The sequence below is a fragment of the Protopterus annectens genome, chromosome 6.part0 (genome assembly GCF_019279795.1).
Source record: "Protopterus annectens isolate FY-2018-M chromosome 6.part0, PAN1.0, whole genome shotgun sequence".
Lineage (NCBI taxonomy): Eukaryota > Metazoa > Chordata > Ceratodontiformes > Protopteridae > Protopterus > Protopterus annectens.
Window position 1 is genome coordinate 980,065,819 of NC_056737.1, and position 27,726 is coordinate 980,093,544.

The 27,726-nt window shown below is 41.4% G+C and overlaps 1 protein-coding gene across 1 annotated transcript in view; it reads right to left on the reverse strand.

Moving 5' to 3' along the window:
• The window catches only part of SEL1L (SEL1L adaptor subunit of ERAD E3 ubiquitin ligase), a 579,007-nt gene that overhangs the window by 251,448 nt on the left and 299,833 nt on the right, over nucleotides 1–27,726 (reverse strand). The window contains exon 13 of the mRNA XM_044074620.1: nucleotides 14,842–14,919. Within this exon, the coding sequence (XP_043930555.1) occupies nucleotides 14,842–14,919 (78 nt within the window). The remainder of the gene's footprint in view (nucleotides 1–14,841; nucleotides 14,920–27,726) is intronic.

Sequence of the window (27,726 nt, forward strand, 5' to 3'; positions counted from 1 at the left end):
ATTCCCCTTCACTAAACATGACAATATTCTTTCTCATACTGCCGCTAGCTAGAGCATTACAAATAAACATTCAACGAACAAGACTCCTTGCCTCGATCTCGTTCCCCATTCCTGACTGACAATGAAGGAGACCAACATTTTAATTAACAATCAAACAGAATATGTCACAAGCGTGAAGCTGACAAGCATCCAAACATTATAGCTTCGTTGAACATACGCTCCCAAGCGCTCTCCCCACTCCCTCCAGCAGTGTCATCGCAACTATGTCTCAAAGATCTACGGAGACCGAACACACTTATCCAACATATAATCTTAATGAAAATACACACTATAACTGTACAAAAGCTTCTCAAGTCATCAGGGCTTACCATTAGAGTGATGACGTCATCGCCAAGCTCCGTATCTGCATAGTGATACGTGCCATAATGATAACATCTGTTGATGTATTAGATAAAAGATTTTCTCTCGGAGCAGTCTCGAGAGTCTGTGTATTTCCCTCCAAAAAATTACTAGCTAAACCAAAGCATTTTGTTTGCCTAAATAGAAAAAGTGCTTGAACGCTATTTAAATAAATATAAACAGAAAGTAACTTGGAGTGCTGAATCTATTTTAAACACCAGCACCTTGTTTGTGAGATAAGACATGCAGGCACATAATAAATTTGCGTTTTCCCATTACTTCAAGTAAAAAAGAAGAAGAAGAGAGAAAAAAAAAAAAAAACACATTTATGTTTATATATACATGCACAGTACATACTTTTGACGGAGGCAGTCTGTGAAATATTTATGCCTCGCATATTCTGTATTATTGTAGTCTTTTCAAGATAAATATTGTAATAACACTTGGCAAGTTCTTATTTGAACTATGCATAAATATTAAATCTCACTAAGTAAGGGGACCACAAGATTTATTAAGAGGGTGAAATCTATGTTAATATTTATGATTTCACCACAAAGTAAGCTAAGACACATCATGTTTTCTGATGAGAAAAGAGGAATGTGTTAACACATTTGTGTACATATTTATACACCTTTTGTTTACCTTTGACATTAATATATTTCACAATTTATTAAACTCATTAACTATATGTAAATAACCTATATAAAAAAGAAATATATATATATACTTTCAACATTTTTGTATCCAGACAAATATGTACCTTGTTAGGAAATTGAATCCGGAAGCTTTTTGAATGCTTTGAAAAAAACATCTTTTGCTCCCTTAGAATCAGAACAAGTAAATTTTTTTTCATTAAATGTGAATGACAAAGTATTTGGATAAGACATGCGAAATCTTATCCCTCTTTTGATTAATTCTGCACAATAGGGAGAGAGCTTTTGTCTATTTAGTTTTATTTGAGGTGGAAAATCCTGTGAGAATGATAACTTATGCGATTTCCATACAAACTGTTTCTTACTTTTGGCTGCTTGCAGTATTTGAAAAGCATCTTGAAAATTTAGCAGTTTTGTATATATAATCCTTGGTGAGGAAGCATCTTGACTGGCACGTAGAGCTCTGTGTGCTCTCTCAACAGTTATGTTTTTTGAAGATGCTTCACAGTTTAGTAATGACTCAAATATACTTTTGGACACAGTTAGCAAATCATTCTTATCAAAAGATTCTGGTAAACCCCGAATGATAATGTTGTTCCTGCGACTTCTGGCTTCCAAGTCTATCAATTTAGATTGTATTTCAGAAATAGTTTTATCTTTAGACTTTAAATCATTTTCCAATGTTTCAATTTTTATTTCCATAGCTGAGTTATTGTTTTCAATAATACTCATTCTGTCATTTATTTTTTTTAATGTATCACCAAAGTCAGTAAATTTTTCTGTAAAGTTCTGAATGGCACTTTGTATAGGCTTTAATGCTAGCTTTAACTCTTCTAAATAAAAGTTTGAGTCATTTAATTCTTTGCTACTTACTTTGGCAGGTTCAGAAGAGTTTTTGGAAGTTCTCAGTCTTTTAGAAGTGTTATCTTTTTCTGGTGAGTGAACTGATGAGAATTTGGCCTTCGTGGTCTGTGAATCCATAGACTCCGATTTAGTAGCCATGCCCAGTGAATAGATGCTGTTACCAGGGTGACAAGTTCCAGGAAAAGTCTGAAGCAGCAGGTGCCCAAGTCAGATAACTCCACAATTTGTTCTGAGGTAAAATGTGACCCAAAATAAAAATTCCAAAGCCAAAAATATTCCAGCTATATGTAAAAAGCTTAGTATAATCCTTTTATGAAAAAAACTGAGGAAAAATATTAGTCTCAGGTTGTAAAAATTAAAGATGATACTGGTCTGTGAGGAGCTCTGAGGATAGGGACTAGTCTAGTCGGCAGCCATCTTGGAAAATCACACAAAGAGGATTACTGGCCTCAAACAGATACCCTACACAGACTGTCTCAAAAAACTCCAGCTTTACTCCCGTCACATATCGCTTATTCAGAGGCGATCTCTGCCTAACATACAAAGGTATGTCAAACCCAGAGCTGTTGGACATGCTCCAGTTAAAGAAATCCAAATCCCTCTGAGCTACACACTCTAGGGACCTAAACCTTGTCACCACAATAAACGTAACATGCTGGAGGGATAGATTCCTGTCCCAGAGACTTCCCGTACTCTGGAACAGACTAACTATGTCAAACAGAGCTCCTCATTAGCACTCTTCAAGAAAAATCTTGATGATTGGATGCGAGATAGGAAATTCACCCCGGGGATCATTTCTGTGGCTCTGCTCGACAGGGGCACAGGAAAATAATTTTCTTGGGTGGCGAAAGCCAGGGTACATTTTTGGCTAGGCTTATATAGGCCCTAGGGCCAACAGCCTAGTACCCTCCTATGAACCTATGAACATGCTCAGTTTATTCCAAATGTGTCTCCTGTAGCATAGCTATTTGATCTCTGCATTTCTTAATATAGTTCACTACTCTCTGTTTTTTGTATATACCTGTGAGACCATTCACATTCAAAGATAATACAGAAAGTGTTGCCATTATGACGAAGTTATTATTCTCACTTGTTATGTATGTATTCCCACTTGTGCTTTTTGTGTTACATTCTTACACTAATGTTTGGCAGGCTGATCTTTTATACAATTATTTCTTGTTATATCCATTTCAGCCTATGCCACATCTTACAAGACTTTCGTTTTATTGAAAACCCTCAAACAAAAAATCAAACACACCACCAGAAAACCCTCATAACATGTTAACTTAATACAAACACACAGAACTATGTACATCTTCAAATAATGATATTTAACTCTCCTAATAGGAAATGCCCCAGATTTTCAGCTACACTAATATGTTTTAATTAAACTATAATGAAGTTATCCATGCCAAGGTGCATAGTGCAGCCTGTTCTTCAGTTTACACAAAGTGCCATCTCTTTTTGCTTTATTTTTATTCCTCTCCCAGATACAGAAAACAACTGGAATGCTTTCAGAAAGCATATTTTAGCCAATGAAAAAATTATTCTGTTTTATTGCCCTTATCAGCTTGTCCCCATAGAAACATGAGACCCTGACACACAACTACCTTCAGCTACAAGCTTCTCATGTTATATCGTGAACATCTATTTGCTAAAGAAAAAAAATTATCATTACACTTGGTGTTTTTGTATTTACTTGATTCCACTTAAAACTTGTTGTTAGATCAAACCAATGTTCTTAATTCAGTCATTCATTGATATGAAAAATATCAGTTTTACTTGTATCATGCTCTTTCGTACAGGAATTATTTTCTTTTTACATGGCAGTACCTACATTTCCTAAAACTGAGCCAAAAGAAATGAAGGGAAAAAGGGCATCCATTTACTTTTTCTATTACACACAAAATAACTGAAAAAGCTTTACTACATAACATGCAGCGTGTGGCATGCTTTATAAAAAGCACTGTTAAGAACAAAAAATGTTCAACTTGCAGTTACCTCTTTCCTTCCACTTTTCTCTCCTTAACGTTCTTCCAAACATTAATGACATGAAGTAGGGCATATGCATTGGAGTCCCCGACAAGTTTAACAAAGTCAAAAAGGTCCAACATTTCCAGATTTTCTTGTTCCATCATATCTCAAAAATGTTATTGATACTTTGTAACCCCACATTTATTCATTAATTTTTGAGTTGGTGGTTTTCATCTTGTTCATTCCCAACTCCCAACTCCAGCTTCTCATTTCAAATATACATCCTGTTTTTTCTAGTCAGCTCCTGAATATTTTCTCTCTCTCAAGCATTTTCCTTAGGTACACTAGAAAAGGTTTTACTTTATTATCAGAAGAATAAGAAGCAGAAAGCACTCCTGTTTGGGTTGTCCAACAAAACGTGAGCATTTTTATTTCCTCTTTAGCATATTCTGCATCCAAAAATGACTAACACTCCAGGAAAAAAATATTTTGAAGATAGCTGGATACAGTAACTTGAATCTCACATCTGCTTCTCAACTTTCCTCAGCTGCTAGAATAAATTTACTCCCCTTATACGTGGTGTACAGTGAGTAATCATTTTCCATAAATACTCTGCTCTCTCAAACTTTTAGTAATTAGTACTTCTACCATATTTTTGTCAAAATAAACTCCTTCTGCTGTTAGAATTGCATCTTTACTATTCGAGGTCTTGGCTGATTTCTCATAGCCAGGTTTGGAACATACACACAATGTGCCCTTTTCAATTGACGACTCCTGCTGTGGAATACAAGTCCATTTGCTTATTTGTTTTTATACAATTATTACAGTCTGTTCCATCCAGTTTCTCTGGTACATCAGAAAATCTCAGGTTTTCATTATGTGCTCTGCCTCTAATTCTGCCATTTTTAAAACTTCTCTTCTTGACCGGCCTCATACTCAGCCAGCCTTTTCTTCATTTTGATCTCCGATTTTTTGCAGTTTTACCAGCTCCTCTTAATATCTGTTTAAAGCTTCTTCCATTTTCTCTTGACTTTTCTTATCTGAGTTGATATACTCCTTCAGGGTTTCTTTTATTTTAATCAGCTCTGATCACATTTGACTTGCTTTTTTCCTCTAGATTACTGCAAGTTGTGTCTTGCACCAAAGCTCGAACCTGAACTGCTTTTTGCTGAACAGTTGCAGGATTCATCCCAGCCAGTGTTTTCTTCTCACCTTTTGTGGTTGATTTTCTTTTTGGGTAAGCTGGCAAACAAACAGTGCACGCTTAGACAGTAACTGAAATTTACCCAAAAAGACAAATTCATTGGCTCTCTTTTCTGAGTTTACATTTTCACACTCAGAGTCGAAATTAAGCTGTTACTCAGTGTGCAGCCATCTTGGAAGATTCGACAACAAGTTATCTTGATTTCAGGCTGATATTGACTCAGTTAATTCAGCCAGTCAAGATAAGCCTGCTTTCCAGTGTTTACACTTGCAACTGTGTGACAATGTTGGTTAACCTATTCACACATAATCCATCACTGTTATTCTGCAGTGCACTGTCCTACACAAGAAGTATCCGTCTTGTCAGTACAGATTCTGCAAGCATGAGACAAGACAAGTGTGCAAAAATCCTGGAATGAAGTGCCAAAGTTTCATTGATAATCCACTGGTTTACAAGTGTGATCTTCTTTGGCATCACATACTGTGAAACAGGCACACGTCCCTCACAGTACCTCAGTACACATGAAGGACAGCATAAAAATCTTAATAGAGAAATATATCATTACATGTGGCAATCACAGTAATGTTATGCTGTCCTATACGCACATATGCATTTGTCCCAAAACCTGTGATGCACAGTACCACTGTTCCAAAACAGTGGATTTTTACCAATTATAACTATGCGGTTTCACATCACTGAATTCAGACTTGCCCTGTGGCACTTGCTTCCCAATGAAGGAAATGTGTATATGTGTGTATGAGTTTGTGTGTGTGTATGTGTATGCGTGTGTGTGCACGTGTGTGTGTGTGTGCGCGTGTGTGTGTGTGTGTTGGGGGAGTATAGTGACAGATAATTAAAACTTCAGTGTCAGAAGTGCGAGATCTACTTGCCCTAAGGACAATACATTTAACTTTACACTTCTCCCTTTGCACTTCATCTCACTTCTAACAGAAACATTCTATCCTATCTGCAAAATAATGATGAGGTCACCTTGTGGAAAGTGTACTCTTTCCCTCAGACTTCTCTTGTGGTGCTTGCAAATATCGTGTTCTCTATATTGTGTAACTAGATAGGTAGGAGGTTTGATCCTCAACGTGGGAAACACGTGTGTGTGTGTGTGTGTGTGCGTGCGTGTGCGTGCGTGTGTTTGGGGGGTGTATAATGACAAGTAAGCAATGCTTGCTGCTATGTCCACTTCCATTGAATAGAATACATTTAACTTTAGCTCCCTTATCCTACTTTTAACAGGAACATCTGCTCTGCATCACAGTGCTGAGGTCATCCTGTCAAATGTGCATTCTCCCCCCTTTAGAGTCAGACTCCTCCTGTGGCGCTTGCTAACAATGCTGTTCTCTCTCAATTGTGTGATTAGATAGGTAGGAGCTTCATTTCTCACCTTGGGGGACATCTATGTGTGGCTGCAATATCAAGTACATATAGTTTTCTGAACAGACATGCTGCATCATTTCCAGTCGGGAAAAATGTAACCTCTGTGAGTTACCATCTCTTTATCCTGGTTTTACCCAAACATCTTCTCTGCAACACAGTGATCAGGTTATCCTGTCAAAAGTGCACTCTTGATCCAACAAGATTCACACTTCTGTGGAGCCTGCAGCTAACACTCTAGATTATGTAACTGGTTAGACAGGTGGTTCGAATCAGACAGTCACAAATTTGGTTTCTGTGTGGTGTTAGTGCCATGGACGTAAACCTTCAACAATAGATGTGCTGTATCCACTTCTAGTCAGGACAAAACGTTAACTTTGGACACAACTCCCTCTGCAGTTTATTGCACTTTTAACACAAACTTATTATCTTCAACACACTGATGAGGTCATCCTGACAAAAGTGGACGCTCTTCCCTTAAAAGTCAGACCTGACACAGTCTAGACTGTGTAACTACATACTCAGGAGGTTCAAGTCTCAACATGGGAAGTGTGTGTGTCTGAGTGTGTGTGTGTGTGTGTGTGTGTGTGTGTGTGTGTGTGTGTGTGTGTGTGTGCGCGTGTGCGTCTGTGTGTGTGTCTGTGTGTGTGTCTGTGTGTGTGTCTGTGTGTGTGTGTGCGTGTGTGTGTAATAAGTAACGCTTCAATGTCAAATATGCAATATCCACTTCCAATGAGGAGAATACATTTAACTTGGACACAGCCCTCTCTGCATTTTATCCCATTTTTAAAACAAACATCCTTTCTACCATCCCTTCAAAAGTGCACTTTATCCCCTTAAGAGTCAGACTACTCTTGCGGTGCCTGCGGCTAAAAATGCGTTATCTAGATTGCAAAACTAGACAGGTAACAGGTTTAAATCTCAGACTCAGGAACTTTTGTGTGTGGCTTCAACAGCCATTATGTATAGCTTCCCAAATGGTCATGCTGTAGCAACTTCCACTCAGTGCAAGATTTTAACATGGGAGACAATGCCCCATCCCCTTATCACACTTTTACCACAAACATCATCACTCCATCTTACTGATGAGGTCAGCATGCTAAAACTGCACACTGTGCCCCTACATCTCACAGTTCTCCTGTAGTTCTTGTGGCTAATTCTGTGTTGTACTTGTAGGTAAATACTAGTTTAACTACCCTTGTGGACCATTTTAAGCCTAGCCAGTTCCCCTTACTGAGAATCAAACCCTGTACCTTTTGTTTGTGAGATAAACATCTTAACCATTATGTCACACTCAGTGGTATAGATTATGTAAATATATGAGCAGGAGGTTTGAAATCAACATTGGGTAAATAATGTCAGTGTATATACTGTCATGTACAATCGTGTCCATGACAACACTCCTTAAGTAAAATTCCACATAGGCGTCCTTAAGTAAAATCCCACTCAGGTGACATGTTTTGCTTAGCAGAGGATTAACCTGTAAATGTGTATTACCCCCAGGAAATAAACACTTTTGGAAACACAAAACTTGCATCATGCTATCAAAAAAAGAACCGCATTAAAGTGGTTGTACGAGTTACCCTACTGCGTAATACAGAGGGAAGAGGTCTGAATTCAACGTCTGTCATTCTGTGTACAGAAGGCTTGTAATGCATGCAGTATGTGTAGCTGTGCAGTATTACTGTACATTTCAAACACCTTCATACATTTTTAGAAGAACATCAACGTACGAAACAATGATGATGTCTTCCACTCAAATATGCACTGTCACAGTTGTAAAAGAACTTGTGGGATTCAGGCAGTGTTCTGTACGTTATGATCTTGGGTTGTGTGTTCACATCTAGCCATCACTCCTAAGACTCATTTGTGTCACTGTGTCTGTGAATGTGCAGGTAAGTAACAGTGATGCCAGTCAGCTATCTGCTCTGTACATGTACGGACAAGGATTCCTACTATAACGTTTTCTGCTCCTTTTTTACGCAGAAATACTTTCTTTGTTAACGATGTCACGGGATGACATTTGTTTTTCACATGAGGATATGACACAATGTTCTAAATGCTAGTGCCTTATTTAGGCATGTGTTCGAATCCGTGATTATCTGCACACTGTGCCTGACTGCCATTCTCCTGTCGCAGTGATGACTGTATTATGCATCTTGTGTGTCTGCGTACACCTGGCAGCAGGCTTTGTTGTGTGAGAAACACACACACAGCAACACTATTTTAAAGAAATGAAAGGCACACATCTCCCTTGCAACAAGAAAAATGATTTCACAGCTTGAAAGACTAAAATATCGCACAACTGTACCACCAGTGGCATCTTGACATATTCATTCTTCCCAATATCATGTAGCTTCTATCGCCACATACTCAAGTGTTCAAAACCCACATCAACTGACTAAGCATTATGTGTCCTAATGCTGTTATGCATGAACGACATCCACACGCGTTATAATGTGTACAATTACAGTACGAGAGACCTCCCCCAGCCCTTTTATCTCATACAAATTACAACGCAGTCATATGATGTAATGACATCAGACAGCTGGTCTCTCACAGCTTAGATAAGGCTTCCACTGTAGTGCATGTGATTCATACACGTTTGCATTTGCTGGGCTTACACAGCTTGCTGTTCAATTACAACCAAGGGTGACACTCTACGAATCTACTGACATTACTTAAACAACTCAGCATAAAGTTATTATTCTTGATTTTTATTTATTTATTAATGCAACTGTGTTTGCATTGTTTACATGCTATTATGGTAGTGTTTGCTGAAATGTCTTGTAAGCATGCCCAGTACAATCCTGTATTGCATGAGCTCCATTTACAAAGAGATACCTAGAAGTACTGCAATGTCACCAGATCTGTGTTTTTGTCACTTGCGTGTTTTGATTGCTATTATATTTCTGCTTAAGATGCACATGTATATAAGAAATATACCTGCCCAAGACGTGTCAATATAATATATCTCCTCCTACATCTATGGTTGGCCAGTGACAAATGTTAAAACGTACCTTTCGTTGTGCATGACACAGCTGCTGTATGGCTCATGCCTTGTTTATATAGGATGAATCAGAGGATACATCACTACATTCAGTCATCACACATGCATTCCCTGTATGTACAGGTCATATTTAATAACTACACTGTATGTGAATGGCCAATAATGTATCCACTGAATAACTGCACTGTATGTGAATGGATCCTAATGTATCCACTGAATAACCACACTGTATGTGACTGGATCCTAATGTATCGACTGAATAACTGCACTTTATGGGACTGCATCCTAACGTATCTACTAAATGACTGCACTGTATGTGAATGGCCCATAATGTATCCACTGAATAACTGCAATGTATGTGAATGGATCCTAATGGATCCACTGAATAACCACACTGTATGTGAATGGCCCATAATGCATCCACTGAATAACTGCACTGTATGTGAATGGATCATAATATTTCCACTGAATAACTGAATTGTATGTGAATGGATCCTAATATTTCCACTGAATAACTGCACTACATGTGACTAGATCCTAAAGTATATACTGTATGTGACTGGATCCTAACATATCTACTGACATTTCTAGATGCTTTGCTAGAGATGTCCTGCATCTGTCACCCCTGGGCTTCCTGATACTGGCCAAGGCTCTTGCCACCCCTGCTGTGGCTTTTTTAGGCGGTGTTCCAAACACCAAATTACCACTATAACAGCTACAAACAAATGCAATCTGAGGGTCATGCTGCTCAGCATTAGAAGTCTAAATCTCAAAATGCACTAGCTCGAAGCACTCTTTAAAATGGAGAAGACTGACATTTGTGCTGTAACAGAAACCTGGTTCAAGGCAGCAGATAGCACCCCTGCACTAACAGGCTATAACTCATTCCATACCTTTCGGCTCCAGAACCTGGACCGAAGCTCCAAAGGCGGTGGTGTTTCCATATTCATAAAGGATGTGCACACCTCCAGACTGGTAGCCCAACATGAAGCATCAGAGATACTTCAGGTGCAGCTAGCATTGGGTAAGAGAGCGATTCAGGTCATAGCCTGCTATAGGTCCCCAACCATGACCCAAGCCTCACACTCCACGTTCCTAAGCACCCTGGAGAATATTAGGGTCCAACCTAACACTCTCATACTGGGCAACTTCAACTACCCCTCCATTAACTGGGAAAACTACTCCTCTACCAATACACTTGCCCAACATTTCCTGGAATTCATTAATTCCAATGCCCTGGACCAGCTCATTCTTACTCCCACTATAGGTATCAACATCCTTGACCTGGTCATTATTAACATGGGTGACCGTTGCTCTGTACCAACAGTCAACTCCTCCCTGGTGAGATCCGACCACAAACTAATCACCTTGGAAATCCACATCCCTCACACCCCCCACACAAAGGTAACCACCATGAAAAACTTTGCCAAAGCTAACTTTGGGCTCCTAAAAACAGAGGTGGCTAACTTCACGGCACCCATGCAATTGTAGAACAGCTGCATGACTGCCGAATCATACAGTAATGCCCTGCACGAACACATACAGAAATGCATAGATCTTGCCATACCCAATAGAAGGAAGCCAATCTGGTGGTCCCCAGAAGGAAGCCAATCTGGTGGTCCCCTGACATAAACAAACTCTACAACAGAAGGAGGAAACTGATGAGAAATAAGGTGAAGTCCCAAGACTGGAAAAACTCCCTTAGCCTCAACAAAAAGGTGAGATTCCTCATAAAATCCTGTAAAGCTAGCTATGAAAACAGAATTGCAGCAGATAGTAAAGACAACCATAAGGCCTTCTATAGTTATGTAAAGAATCTCCACGGCAATACCCAGACTTGCTCGGAGCTGTTGTACAATGGCAACTCCTATACCGAGCCAACAGATATTGCCAATATACTGATTGACAGATTCAGTGCCAACTTTACCCCTCGCTCCTCCCACCAAAGGACCAATCACAATATCAGTAGATTGCCAGGCACCCAGTATTACTGCTGCACAGGTTAAAACAGCACTTTCCAAGGCCAAGAAAACAGCTTCTATGGGACCTGACACTATCCCTGGCTGTGTTCTACATGAACTACAGAGTGAACTGGCACCTCACCTGTGTGCCCTGTCAATCACAGCCTCACCTCAGGCTTTGTCCCTACCAAATGGTGCACTACTAAAGTCATCCCTCTCACAAAGGAGGAGTGACTACAGACTCTGGGAACTATCACCCCATTACCCTGACAAGTCTGATATGCAAAGCTATGGAACGCATCATCATGGACCTAATAAAAAAGATATGGGGAACCTCCAAACTCTGGATCCCACACAGTTTGGATCTGTGAAGGGTAGATCATGCCTGCTCAACCTGGTTGACTTCTTTGAGTCAGTCACCAGAGCTGTGAATGAAGGCAAGGTGGTTCATACAGCCTACCTTGATCTAGCCAAGGCCTTTGATACCATTTTCCACTCAGGAATCATTGAAAAACTCACTAAGCTAGGCATCAATCCCTACTTCACTAGGTGGGATGCAAACTGGCTCACAGATAGAACCCACAGTGTGAAAGTAGCTGACTCCAAGTCAGACTGTCGATAAGTCACGAGTGGAGTTCCACAGGGTTCGGTCCTGGGTCCTCTCCTGTTTGGTATCAACTTCTCTGAAGTCCAGGCCAACAGGAAGGGACTCTGGCTGACAAAGATCACAGACGACTGCAAGCTGGGAGCAATAATTAACTCCCCAAGTGATGTTGACATCCTACAGAAAGGCCTCACTGAGACCAATGACTGGTGTCAGAACCATGGCCTTAAGCTCAATGCCAAAAAATGCGTCGTCATACCTTTGGGAAAAACCCGGTTCCCATGAATTACCACATCGATGGTAGTCCACTGAACACAGAAGGCGTCATAAGAGATCTGGGAACACAGGTTGACAGCAACCTCTCTTTTGACCACCACATTGCCACTTTGGTCAGAAAGTCTTTCTATGTGGCACACCTCATTACTAAGGGTTTTGCATCCGGGAAGAAAGAGGCCATGGTCTCCCTCTACTCTTCCCTCATTAGGCCAATCATCGAGTACAATGTCCCTTTTGGCATGTACCACACTAGACACCTACAACAACTATATGGACAGACTCAAAAAACTCCAACTATTCTCTGTCTCATATCGCCTACTTAGAGGCGATCTCTGCTTGAGTTACACTGCCATGTCTGACCCAGCTCTGTTAGAAATGCTACATCTAAAGAAATCTCAATCCCTCCGCACTACATGCTCCAGAGACCTCAACCTCATTACCACAATCAACAGAACAAGCTGGAAGGACAAGGTTCATAACCCAGAGACTGCCCATGCTATGGAATAGACTTCCCATACATGTCAAGCGGAGCACCTCACTGGCCGTCTTCAAGAGAACTCTTGATGAGTAGAAGGGAAATAGAAAATTCACCCCAGGGATCACTCCAGTGGCTCTACCTGACAGAGGCACTGGGAACTAAGGTTGGGTGGCACAATGCCAGGGAAATCCTATGGGCTAGGCTTATAAAGGCTCCAGGGCCAATAGCGTAGTACACACGTATGAACCTTTGAATAACTGCACTGTATGTGAATGGCCCATAATGTATCCACTGAATAACTGCACTGTATGTGACTGGATCCTAATGTATCCACTCAGCAACTGCACTGTATGTGACTGGATCCTAACTTATCTGCTGAAGAACTGCACTGTATGTGACTGGATCCTAACGTATCTGCTGAATAACTGCACTGTATGTGACTGGATCCTAATGCATCCACTCAATAACTGCACTGTATGTGACTGGATCCTAACGTATCTGCTGAAAAACTGCACTGTATGTGACTGGATCATAACGTATCTGCTGAAGAACTGCACTGTATGTGACTGGATCCTAATGCAGACACTCAATAACTGCACTATATGTGACTGGATCCTAATGTATCTGCTTAATAACTGCACTGTGACTGGATCCTAATGCACTCACTCAATAACTGCACTGTATGTGACTGGATCCTAACGTATCTGCTGAAAAACTGCACTGTATGTGACAGGATCCTAACGTATCTGCTGAAGAACTGCACTGTATGTGACTGGATCCTAACGTATCTGCTGAAGAACTGCACTGCATGCGACTGGATCCTAACATATCTGCTGAATAACTGCACTGTATGTGACTGGATCCTAGCGTATCTGCTGAAGAACTGCACTGTATGTGACTGGATCCTAATGCATCCACTCTATAACTGCACTGCATGTGACTGGATCCTAATGCATCCACTCTATAACTGCACTGCATGTGACTGGATCCTAACATATCTGCTGAATAACTGCACTGTATGTGACTGGATCCTAACATATCTGCTGAATAACTGCACTGTATTTGAACAAACCCGAATATATCCACTGTCCTTGCCATTACCTCAACTCAGCATGTTATCAACATTTACTCCCCTTTTGTACAATTTTGCATAGTGTCCCTCTCACATCCATTGTTAGCATGTCCATTTTTAATGTATATTATTGGGTAAACAGTTGCAAACAGGATTATTTACTATTACTGTTAATATGGAAGCCTTCCTATTGAAAAATGTCTCTTTCTAGCATCATCACATTTGAATGCATTAACTGAGTACATTTCTCCAATTTACCCACCCCTCATAATTATCCCTGCACTGTTCACATTGTATTCTGTGTAAATTATCCAAATGCATGTTCCCTGCATCTACATGCTTAGAAGTCACTTGCCTTCCCCTCATATAAGCTGCCTGCTTGTGCTCGCATAATACGTTTACCTACATACAGGCACATACTTCTGTTTACACTGTGAGCACGTGCTGTTTACACTGTATGCACGTGCTTCCAGCACTATTTCATGGCCAGCAAGACTGTTGCTGGCCACAAAGCAGTATTTGGAATCATGTAAGTGCAATGAACAGCATGCATGAGCGCTGCTACTCAACATGCTAACCTGCTACAATAGTGCACACTTAAGCTTGAAGCCTCCACGAGTGCTAATGAATCGCTAATGAATCCCTGGGCTTCTTTTGAGGGAAGAGAAAGACCCAAGATAGATGCAGTCGTAAATCTGTTGTACAGGTCCCTTAAGTCTGCAGCTGGGGAGGTACAATACCACATCATCAGCTGTAGATTACATTAAAAGCCACACTTTAAGGAAGGACTTGGACCTGCGTGTTGCAGTAAAGGCAGATACAAGCAGTGGGGCCACTTCTGGAAATAAATGCAAATAAAAGATTGAAAATGTTATTTTAAAGCAGTCCAAAAATAAGTCAAACTTATCCTCTGAAAAACACCATGAAAAAATAAAAAAAAAAATAACTTCATCAGCTCACCATGTCTGCAGCTTTCTTAAAATAATGAAGTGCTGTTTCATTGTTTTGAGGTACAGATTCACTGCCTTCTGAGTACATCTGAAAAACAATGTAATGAGAAAACAAAATGAATTACATTCTCATAATCAAATATACCACACACACCACTGTAAACCAAATAAAACAAACTTAAAACAATTTCCATAAACAGTCTAAAAATAGCAGGAATTATTAAGATGAAAACTAAAATGGTAACAGAATCAGAAATTTAGGAAACAGCTGACCATTAAACTCTGGCTCTATGGTATTGAGGTGATAAAACCATGACTACAACTGTACAACCAGACTTCGATTACTGGGTTAGGTGGTGGAAGCATCAAAAGTTAAAGGAAGGAGGGAGGGAGTGGCCAACAGTGGCTCCCCCATCCTTGGGGTGGGGGAAGTGGTGAAGTTTCCAACCAGTCACCATCATGTAAGCACAGACATGCAGGCAATGAATACAGCTGTGGACTAGGGAAGGGGAGACTAGTCCTGCTAGGGCAGTGATGGTAGTCTTCCACAGCATGTAGACTCATTCACGTGTGTGTGGGGTTGTCACAGCAAGGCCTTCTGTGGGGCAGCAGGTGTTCATGTTAGCACCCACAGCTACAGGGTTAGATCCATTTGCAGAAAGGCCCTGATGGCTAACAAAATAACCATCTCCCCAAACAGGGAATGAATGAGCCAAAAATGTTTTTTGCCTCATAAGGAATGAATGACCTAAAATACTGTAAGGAGGGCTGATGGTTATCAGCAGCAGGACTCGCCCCCTCCCCAAATAAAAACAGCTGAAAGTTAAAACCACAAACTCTATCACAGTTTGGATGAAGGTGGATGCAAAGAACCTCTCTTAACGGGATCCTGTGGAGGGCAAATTAATAGATTCCTGCTGAAGACTTGATTACAGAGTTAGGAAGGCAGAACCAGGAGACAGGAATTAACGAGACATGATCGTTAAGTCCAGGATGAATGCATGCATGTTTTCATCCTGGACTTAATGACCATGTCTCTTTGAAACCAGCGCTCAAACTCAAAGCTAATTGTTATTAAATAAAACAAGAATTTACACACCTATATATACATATATATGTACATTTGTGTTTTTAACTTTTAAGTTATTAAAGTTTTTACTTGATTTTTTTTATGTGACATGATAGGGTTTATAATATGTATATTTTTTAGTCAATTAATGAGATCATTTCTGATTTAACCAGTCAATTAATGGATGTATCTTTTTAAACACAATAGGATGTGATGAAGTGTCCTGTCTGGAAAAGAAAGCGCTCAGTCTGACTATTGGAATAAATCTTGTTTTATTATTTGGCAAATTGTCGTTTTTCAACTGTCGTTTATCTTTATGGTGTGGCTGCCTTCATTGGGTGCTGCATGTTGACCGGACCTTGTGTGAGGTTATTAAGACATAAAACTGTCTCAGAATGTTCCACAACACTGTAATGTCTCTTTCCTGTTTTGTCAGCTATAAAATAATATCATCTGCAAATACAGTCAGCTTTTCCTGACTAACATAGCAATTATATCCTTGAATTATGGAGTCCCTTATTTTCTTTGCCAATGGTTCTAAATACAATGCAAATAATAAGGGAAAGGGGACACCCCTGGCTGCTTTCTCTGCTCAAGCAGAAATTATCAGAGAGGACTCCATCCACTTTAATTTGCGCCTCTGATCCCTCATAGATCCTCCTAAATCAACCTTATAATTTTTTTAGTAAATGCAAATGCTTCCATTACTCTGCTCCCAGCTTACTCTATCAAATGCTTTCTCTGCATCAAGACCCACCACCACCAGCAATGGTATTTTCTTACATTCTGCTTCCCTCTGGATCATCAATGTTCTGTTAATGTTGTCAAATGTTTGCCTCCCCTCCACAAAACCTCACTAATCCATATCTATCAATTTTGGCATAACGTTTGCCGTTCTTTTAGCCATAATAGACATGAACACTTCATAATCATGATTTAGTATTGAAATGGCCCTGTATGAAAGCTGGATCTGATGGATCTTTATTCATAGGTTCATAGGTTCATACTAGGCTATCTGCCCAAGGGCATTTATAAGCCTAGCCCATAGTTATGTGGCTTTCGCCACCCCTTTAGTTTGAATAAAAACTATGCCTATCATTTTTCTGTGCCTCTGTCAAGCAGTGACACTGAAGTAATCCCTGGGGTATATCTGCGATCTCCCATCCATTGGTCAAGATTCCTCTTGAACAAGGCCAGCGAGGTGCTCTGCCTCACATGTACCGGGATTTTGTTCCACAGCATAGGGAGTCTCTGGGTGATGAATCTGTCCCTCCAGCACGTTCTATTTATAACCGTGTCAAGGTTTAAGTCTCCCGCCCTTGTGGTTCTGAGGGATCTAGATTTTTTGAGGTGAAGCATATTCATCAAATCTGGGTTTGACATGGCCTTATATGTCAGGCACAGGTCACCTCTGAGCAAGCGGTATGAGACTGAATAGAGCTGGAGTTCTTTCAGTCGGGCAGCATAAGACATATTTTTCAGACCCTTTATCCTTTTGGTGAGGAACTTTGGGGCCTTTCAAGCTGCAGCAGGTGTCTGGTCAGATACATTCCAACGGGCATTGTACTCAATCATAGGTCTAATGAGAGATGAGTACAGAGGGACGATGACCTCCCTTGATCTAGATGTGAATCCCTTCATGATCAGGTGGGCGATATAGAAGGTTTTCCTAACTACTTTAGCAACATGAGTGTCAAACGAAAGGCTACTGTCAACTTGGGTCCCCAGATCCCTGATGACTTTTTCTGTGCTCAGTGGATTGCCACCTATATGGTAGCTAGGGGTAACCTTGTTTTTCCCGAAGGGTATGACTATGCATTTTTGGCGTTTAACTTCAGGCCATGGCTCTGGCACCAGTTATCCGTTTCTGTGAGGCCCTTCTGGAGGATATCTGTGTCAGATGTGTTTTCGACTATAGCGCCCAGTTTGCAGTCATCTGCAAACTTTGTCAGCCATAACCCTCCTGTGTTTGTTTGTACTTCAGAAAAGTAGATGCCGAACAAGAGTGGACCCAGGACTGAGCCCTGTGGGACACCACTTGTGACAGGCTTTGAGTCTGACATGGCTCCAGCAACTCTGACCCTGTGGGTTCTGTCACTTAGCCAGTTTGCAACCCATCTTGTGATGTATGGGTTACAGGCTTAGAGTCTGACATGGCTCCAGCAACTCTGACCCTGTGGGTTCTGTCACTTAGCCAGTTTGCAACCCATTTTGTGATGTATGGGTTTACATTCAAGCTGATGAGTTTTTTGATGATACCTGAGTGGGGTATTGTGTCGAAGGCCTTTGCCAGGTCGAGGTAGGCTGTATGGACTGCCTTTCCCTCATCAATGGCCTTGGTGACTGTCTCAAAAAAGTCAACCAAGTTTAAGAGGCAGGATCTGCCTTTGACAAAGCCAAACTGGGTTGGATCCAAAGTCTGCAAGTTCCCTATGTCTATTTATGAGTTCCATTATGATCCTCTCCATGGCTTTGCAGATAAGGCTTGTCAAGCTAATGGGGCGGTAATTTCCAGGGTCTGTGGAGGCACCGCCCTTATGAAGTGGGACCACAGTCGCCGTGCGCCACTCCTTGGGTGCGATCCTGAGGTGAGGCTAAGATTAAACAGCTGTCCTAACTGTGGGTTTAATTCCTCGTTGAGTTCATGAAGCACACAGCCGGGGACACCATCCGTCCCATGGATGCTGTGTTTTTGCCTTAGTGAGGGCAGTTCTCACCTGGGCGTTGGAGATGTTTGGGGGGCTACAATCCTCTGGAATAGATATCTCTCCTTTTGGGGGGGGGGAGAAGTTTGCACTGAACCTGTCAGCCAGTATGTTAGCAATGTGTGTAGGTTCAGTAATTTTCACATCATTTTGAACTAATTCTGAGCATATCTGGGAGTTTCCACCTAGGTTTCTAACATAGCTAAAGAAGGCCTTATGATTGTCTTTAGAGTCCTTGGCGATTTTTCTCTCAAAATTTGCCTTGGATGATTTTATGAGAGCTCTTAGTTTTTACTTATAATGATCAAAGGTGTCTTACCTTTCAAGGATTTTGCTCTATCTTGTAGTAGCTTCCTCCTTTTGTTGTAGAGCTTGTTTATGGCTGGGGTCCACCAGACTGGACGCTTGCCTTTGGTACAGGGAGTCTTAGTTTTGTTTGGGATTGCCTGATCCATGCAGTCCTGTAGGTGCTGGTAGAAGGCATTTGTAAGTGATTCAGCGGTTTGAGTAATGTTTACCACTGGCTCAGGGGCCTTAAAGGAGACCACACTAGTTTTTACAAGTGTGAAATCGGCTTTTGAGAAGTTTTTCACTGTGGTCTTTTTTGTTTCAGGGGGGGCGGGATGAGGACCTCCAGCGAGATTAGTTTATGATCTGATCTCACCAGTGAGGGGTATACTTCCGGTGTTAAACATTTTGATCCCATGTTCGTGATGATGAGATCAAGTATGTTTTCTCCTCTTGTGGGGATGGTGACTAGTTGTTCCATGGCATTTGAGTTTATGAACTCCAGGAATCTTTGGGTTAGAGTGTTCGGGCTTGAGTAGTGTTCCCAGTCTATATTAGGGTAGTTGAAGTCACCTAGTATGATGGTGTTTGGAGATACATTTATCCCCTCCAATGTTTTCAGGAAGGCCATGTGAGGTCCCTGAGTTTGAGAGGGTGGCCTGTAACATGCTACAAATTGCAGAGCAGTCTTGCCTATGGTTAATTGCACCTGGATGGTCTCCGATGCATCGTGCGTTGCCACCAACCTTGAGGTGTGGGTGTCCTTTATGAATATGGACACCCCCCCTCCTTTCTTGGTGTTGTCCGGATTTTGGGGCCGGAACGCATGATATGAGGTGAAACCTGTTAGTGCTGGGGTGCTCTCAGGAGCCTTGAACCAGGTTTCTGTCACAGCACAGACATCGATGTTCTCCATATTGAGAAGGGCCTCGAGTGCGTGCATCTTGAGAGTGAGACTTCTGGCATTGAGCAGCATTACCCTTAGTTTTTTCCTTTTTGGTGTTCTAGGGTGGTAGGTTTAGAATTTGAACCTTGCCTAAAAAGGCACTATGGGGTGGCAAGAGCCTTTGCCAATATCCGAAGCCCAGGAGTGACAGGTGCAAGCCGTCCCTTGCGAAGCAGCGTGGCTTGTCCAGCATGTCATCCCAGGCAGACAGACACTGGATCCCCTTTGAATGACACCAGAATTTAAGCCAATTATTAAAGCTGATCATCTTATCACTGTATTGTGGCATCATTCTAGGTGAAGGTAGGATACTGCTCAAGGTCAGGGTCATACCTGCCTGGGCTACATAATCAGAGAGCTCCTCGATGTCCCTTTCATGTAGTCCAAGGAGGTACGTCTCAGGTCGTTGACACCAGCGTGGACAATGACTGAGTCGTACTTGTACCTGCTGTTGAGAGACCCGAGTGCTTGCGTTATGTGGCGGATTCTAGCGCCCGACAGGCAGCTTACTGTGACCTTCTCCTTTTCAGTCTGGTGAGCGGGACGTCAGTGTGTCTGACTATGGAATCACCAATGACAAGTGTGTCTGGCATTTTGTTTGGCCTTAAGGGCTGTGACTGTTTGACACTCTGACTGTGTGGTCTATGTGTTGCATGTGTTGGGTCGTGAGGTGGTAGTTGTTTGGGTGTCTGCTTTGGTGGCCTCTGCTGTTTTGGTAAATTTTTGATCAGAGCCTCCGAGTATGTCTTTGTGTGAGTATGTGTATGATTTGAAGTTGTGATGGTACCATGTGTGACTGGGTATGTATTGTGTGTGGTTACCTTCTCCTCCTGTCTGGTCTTGCCAGTCCTATGTTGAGAGAGCTCAGCCTCCAGTTTGGCCGTATAGTTGCATCTCTCGCATGTATTTGTGTTTTGTGGGAGAAAGAGAGGATTGTCTGTGTACATGAGGCAATTGTAACATTGCCTCAATATTCCCAGGTTCACCAGTTGAGCTGGAGAGGACACTAGCAACTGATCCCTCGACATACTAGAAGTAGTAGATAAAGAGACTTTCAAAGGACTCCGGGGAAGTGGGTTTTAGGCTGGTGGGGTACTATCTATAATAAGAGTGCTTTATCAAGGTGCAAGTACTGTAGGAGTAAGTGCTAGGCTTTACAGATAGAGAATAGTCTACTTGGGAATCAAGTAGAGATGAACTTTTCAGTTATAGGATATGCTGGTTAGATCAGCAGTACAGCTCGTGGAAGGTAGTTCTAAGGGAAAATTTGAAGAGTGGAATTTAGATGGCCCGAATAGTTTAACCTTGTTTAACCGCCACTGCTCTTGTGTGCAACAGTGGCAACTCCGCGCTAACGCGTGTTTAGCGTGTTTTATAGCAGGGGGCTGAAGGGAGCTAGGAATTGGCCCAAAACGACCAATGGACTACTAGTTTCTGGCTGAAACTTCACCAAATCGGACAAAAAGGCCGCTCAGTGCTTCCCACTCCCACTGGTAAGCAAAGAAACTTCCCACTCCCACTGGTAAGCAAAGAAACTTCCCTCCTTCCTAATAAGGCAATGGATCAGTAACAGGAACTAAAAACAAAGCCCAGGGATCAGCAACTCTGAAACTGGACTACTCTAGTTCAGTAAGGCGGGAAAACAAGAGATTTTTTTGTTTTATTACAGAGATAAGGAAAAAAACAGACAGTAAATGCTATAAATGCTGTAAATCGGCTAGCACACTTTAGTGTGTAGCCTACAGAAACAATTTGCAACAATTAGTAACTTAAAGTGCAATAAACAGTGTAAAATGCAGAAATCACTTAAAGTAGCAGTAAAACAGGCGAAATGCAGTCGCTAGCTTAATAACAGTGGGAAAGCCACAAAAAATACTTATATCTGGTAGAAAGTCACTCTTTTAGCTCTCTGCTGCTTGGATCACTCTGCAGGCCACCACGAGGATCTGTGCCGAGTTGGTACAAGCTGGAAAACGCGTGTTTAGCGTGTTTTATAGCAGGGGGCTGAAAGGAGCTAGGAACTGGCCCAAAACGACCAATGGACTACTAGTTTCTGGCTGAAACTTCACCAAATCGGACAAAAAGGCTGCTCAGTGCTTCCCACTCCCACTGGTAAGCAAAGAAACTTCCCTCCTTCCTAATAAGGCAATGGATCAGTAACAGGAACTAAAAACAAGCCCAGGGATCAGCAACTCTGAAACTGGACTACTCTAGTTCAGTAAGGTGGGAAAACAAGAGATTTTTTTTTTTTTTTTACAGAGACAAGGAAAAAAACAGACAGTAAATGCTATAAATGCTTTTAAGCGGCTAGCACACTTGAGTGTGTTAGCCTACAGGTAAAATTAAGCAACAAATAACTTTTTAAGAGTGCAAAACAGTTAATCAACACAAAAACTGTTTAAATAGAATGCAGAGCTGTATAAACAGGCTAAGATGCAGTCGCTAAGCAGTAAATATTCAAAATGCCAGAAAAAAAATACTTAAATCAGTTATAGCAAATACAGTTATAACAAATGCTCTGAAATATACTGTATATTTCCAATATGTTTGAGAAGGACAGTCAGAACACAAGAAGGTTCAGGCGAAAAAGAAAAAAAAAGTTTTGTTTTACTTTTTGAAAAGGGAAAAAGGAGGAACAGAAGGCCTTATCAAATGTTCTCTCTGTATTAAGAAGAAAGAGCTAATGACACTAGACTGGGAGGTGTGTCACAGTAGGGGCGGGCAACTGCAAATGAAAGTTTTTAAACAGATAAGGATTTGTGAAGATTCTGAATAGACAAAGTGCTTTATATATATTAAATTATAAAAACAGTAATCTGTAAAAATAATCAAAAGATACTTATATTTTGTAGCTCAGTTGCAGTCAAACAACTTCTCCAGCCTGCACTCTGTGCAACTACCACTTTCTTCCAGGATGTTGGTACTTATCCTCCTCTTAAAATATTGTTAAACAAAACCTCCCAGATCTTTTTCCCCTCCTAGCTTCCAAATTTATTTTATTTTATTTCATTCTACATTTATTTACTGGGAATGTCTGACTGGGCTAGCAGCCCGTTTTCAGCGGAGGCCCAGGGAGAAAAATTCCAAGAGTATAATATTACAACAGAACACAAGGTTAACATGTATTTCAGTGTAGTTTTATACAGCGGGTATTACAGGGTAAACACAATTTGAATTAATATAATTATTAAAATGCTTTAGGGCAATACAGGAATACCATCTATTCCTGGGGACTTCCTTGTAGATTGGTTATACATCACAATTTTTATATCATCTGCGCCTACCCTAACAGTTAGCAATCGAGCCTCCTCTACCTCTGACCTTGGCATATTTAATTCTTCCATAAACATTTCCATTTCTATCTTTTCTCGATTTCAATATTTATCTGCTTTACACAGACTTTCATAGAATTTCCAAAATATTTATAATACCTCTACAGGATCTCTTATCTTCTTTGTTATAGGCTCCCTAAGTTTAGCCACAGCCCTTTCTACTTTCTGCTGCCTGAGTCGTTGCACTAAAAGTTTTTGTGCTCTAGTGTTAAAAAACAAATATTACACACTGTTTACTTCTTTTAGCACTAACTTACAATGTTATAAAGGACATACTTTAGGTGGCTCATGTATACATTAATCATTTTTGATGGTGCCACATTAAATGTTACTTTAGATTTTAAACTGAAGACTTTTGTTACATTTTTTCCTTGTAGGCAGTGCAAGTCTGACAGTGCACACAGTGCGCGTGGGCCTAGTCTGACAGTGCGCACGGTGCGCGTGGGCCTAGTCTGACAGTGCGCACGGTGTGCGTGGGCCTAGTCTGACAGTGCGCACGGTGTGCGTGGGCCTAGTCTGACAGTGCGCACGGTGTGCGTGGGCCTAGTCTGACAGTGCGCACGGTGTGCGTGGGCCTAGTCCGACAGTGCGCACGGTGTGCGTGGGCCTAGTCCGACAGTGCGACGGTGTGCGTGGGCCTAGTCCGACAGTGCGCACGGTGTGCGTGGGCCTAGTCCGACAGTGCGCACGGTGTGCGTGGGCCTAGTCCGACAGTGCGCACGGTGTGCGTGGGCCTAGTCCGACAGTGCGCCGCGGTGTGCGTGGGCCTAGTCCGACAGTGCGCACGGTGTGCGTGGGCCTAGTCCGACAGTGCGCACGGTGTGCGTGGGCCTAGTCTGACAGTGCGCACGGTGTGCGTGGGCCTAGTCTGACAGTGCGCACGGTGTGCGTGGGCCTAGTCTGACAGTGCGCACGGTGTGCGTGGGCCTAGTCTGACAGCGCACACGGTGTGCGTGGGCCTAGTCTGACAGCGCACACGGTGTGCGTGGGCCTAGTCTGACAGCGCACACGGTGTGCGTGGGCCTAGTCTGACAGCGCACGGTGTGCGTGGGCCTAGTCTGACAGCGCACGGTGTGCGTGGGCCTAGTCTGACAGCGCACACGGTGTGCGTGGGCCTAGTCTGACAGCGCGCACGGTGTGCGTGGGCCTAGTCTGACAGCGCGCACGGTGTGCGTGGGCCTAGTCTGACAGCGCGCACGGTGTGCGTGGGCCTAGTCTGACAGCGCGGACGGTGTGCGTGGGCCTAGTCTGACAGCGCGCACGGTGTGCGTGGGCCTAGTCTGACAGCGCGCACGGTGTGCGTGGGCCTAGTCTGACAGCGCACACAGTGTGCATGGGCCTAGTCTGACATTGCGCACACAGTGTGCATGGGCTTAGTCTGACAGTGCGCACAGTGTGCATGGGCTTAGTCTGACAGTGCACACAGTGTGCATGGGCTTAGTCGGACAGTGCACACAGTGTGCATGGGCTTAATCTGACAGTGCGCACAGTGTGCATGGGCCTAGTCTGACAGTGCGCACAGTGTGCATGGGCCGCATGGGCCTAGTCTGACAGTGCGCACAGTGTGCGTGGGCCTAGTCTGACAGTGCGCACAGTGTGCGTGGGCCTAGTCTGACAGTGCGCACAGTGTGCGTGGGCCTAGTCTGACAGTGCGCACAGTGTGCGTGGGCCTAGTCTGACAGTGCGCAGTGTGCGTGGGCCTAGTCTGACAGTGCGCACAGTGTGCGTGGGCCTAGTCTGACAGTGCGCACAGTGTGCGTGGGCCTAGTCTGACTAGTCTTTTTCTTTTTTTCCATTTCTTTTTCCTGTTTTAAAGGTTGCATTTACTCTTATGTACACTCAGACTAATGGTTTTGTTAGTTAGATGCCACACTTAAAACAGATCCCCATGGCCTTAGTACTTAAACATGTATCACTGTATTTCCAGCTTAGCAATTATTTTTATGTTTTTTCATCCTACTTAGGTTTTCAGTTGTATATCTATACACATGTTCATTCATATTATAATTTGTTTTTGACACACACACGAAGTATTTGTTACGAAAGCGACCTTTGTTAAAAGTTGTATATTAATATTTACTCTAGTAGATGTCTACGGGTATATCTTTTTGTTAGTCAATCAGCCATTTTTTGGTTACTTGTTTCTTAACTAATAACATTTTGATTAGTTGGTTAGCCTATACAGAACATTAACAATTTGTCTCTAGCTTTTTAGATTCAGTTTTAGTTAGCACAGTTTCTGATTACACTATGGTGTTAAGGGGGAAGGGGGACTTGGCTAAAGGAATGATTTTAATGCTTTTATGGCTCTTAACAGAACCACCCTCTCTAACTACTCCCTTGCTCCAAACAACCTGATTATATATAAATAAGGAATGTTTTTGACGCTTTTCATTACACTCAACTAGCATCGCTTGTTTGTGTGTTTCAATAAAGGACATTGCATTTTTAACTCAACTGTGGACTACCTACTATTGTCTATTTGATTATTTTGTAGCACTTATTTTATAGTTATATTTTACAGTTCAATTTTTATTAAGTGAACTAAGTGCATAACATCATTTAGGAAGTGAACATCATACTCTCCACATTGCAAAGTTTCTTCTTGGTTTGTTTTTGACCCAGTATAGGTTTCATACTGCGTTTTCTGAGACTTTGCGGGTTACCACGGATTTCTTTTTTTTTTTTGTGCTCTAGTGTTACTATCAAGAAAAGCAATCTTTCTAAACTCATGTATATTATTGAGATAATCCATTATTTTCTACATAGCATGCTGCATTTGATCCTCCTCTTGTTCTGTGACATTCTCCCTGTTTTGCAATATTTTAACATTTGTCCGTCCCTTAAATAATTTGTGTTACTTCTTAACCACAGCTCATTTTCTTTCATTTCCAACCTATTTTTAAACTCCACCTTAATTTTATCCCACTCCCTAGCTATATTATCAGAAGTAATTTCTATCCTCTCAAATAGCACCTGAATAATCATCACTTCCCATTCCTAAAATTCCTCTCATTTCAACAGTTAGGTGGGAAAGCACCATGATTTTTATTTCATTACCCTGTGTTTTATTTTAGTTATTATTGGCCCATGGTTATTGGGCATTTATCAAGACATTCAGTTAAATGCACATGTCCCTGTGAAATGTAAATTCTGTCTAGCCTAGCCCAGTTTTTTATATCTTGGGGAATAATATGGAAATTCACTCTGATCTCTTGTTACTGTATTCACATCTTCCACGCAAAATATTTTCATAAATTTCTTCAAAAATCTACCCTCCTTTGTTATACTTTCCCTTCTGGACTCCCAGATAAATATTCACTGCTGCAAATCAAATTGCAGTCCCCACCTATAAGTAATATTCTTGCTGAAAACTGATTTCTCCCAAAATTTTTTAAGCTCCATTATAACAGTTTTAGGTGGAATATAAATACATGCCTGTGTAATCCTCCTCCCTTGCCAGTAGCCTCTTAGCAATACAAATCTGACATTATCCTTTTTATCCTCTTCTATCAATATTGGAGCTCCTCTTGCAATTGATATAAGTACTCCTCTTTTCCTTAGTCCCAGATATTCCACTGAATGATCATCCCGAAAACCTTTCTTTATCAAATTCACATGTTCAATTCTTTCCAAGTTTGTCTCCTGTAACATAGCTATTTGGACTCTACATTTTTAATATAGTTCATTATTCATTTTTTTTGTATTTATCTGTGAGACCATTGAAATTTAAAGACATTGCAGAAAGCATCCCTGTACTGAAAAGTTATTATTCCTACCTTTTATGTACATCTTTTTTTGTTAAAAGTCTAGTTGCAGCTTTTGTGTTACATGCATACATTGTTTGGCAAGTTGAACCTCTATATCATTGTTTATTGTCATATTCATTTGAGCCTATGTGACATCTACTTTTTGTTTTACTGGAAGCCCTCAAAAAAAAACAATACCCACCTAAAACCTATTAATTTAATACCAACACACAAAATTATGTACATCTACATATATTGAAGTTTTACCCTTCTAATAAGAACAAATGTCCCAAACTGACAGCCACACTCACAGACTTGAATTAACTTAAAAGAAAGGTTATCCATGCTAAGATGCACGGTGCAGCCTCTGCTTCTACTAAGAGCTCTCCCAGCTGGGAAAACCCCTGAATGCTTTCAGAGAACATCATCTCCTAGCCAGTATCGCTCCCCCCCCCAGCCAATCACTCTCCACCAGCCTGTAACCACTTTCCATTATCAGATTGTCTCTATGGAGACATGAGAACCAGACAGTCAATTTTTCTTTATCGGATTATTTCCATGGACACGAGGGCCAGATACAGAATTGTTACTAAGCACACATTCATTTGGCAGAAAACAGCCTCATAATATTCAATATTCTTTTTCATTTACTTGCTTTGTCTTAAAACTTGTCCTAAGTCAATCTAAGGTCCTTAATCCTGTCATTTCTCCAAGCAAGAATGAGAAAACACATTATGTTTTCTTTTGTCATACTATTTTAGTCAAGCTTTTTTTTTTTTTTTTTTTTTTTTTTTTTTTACATTGCA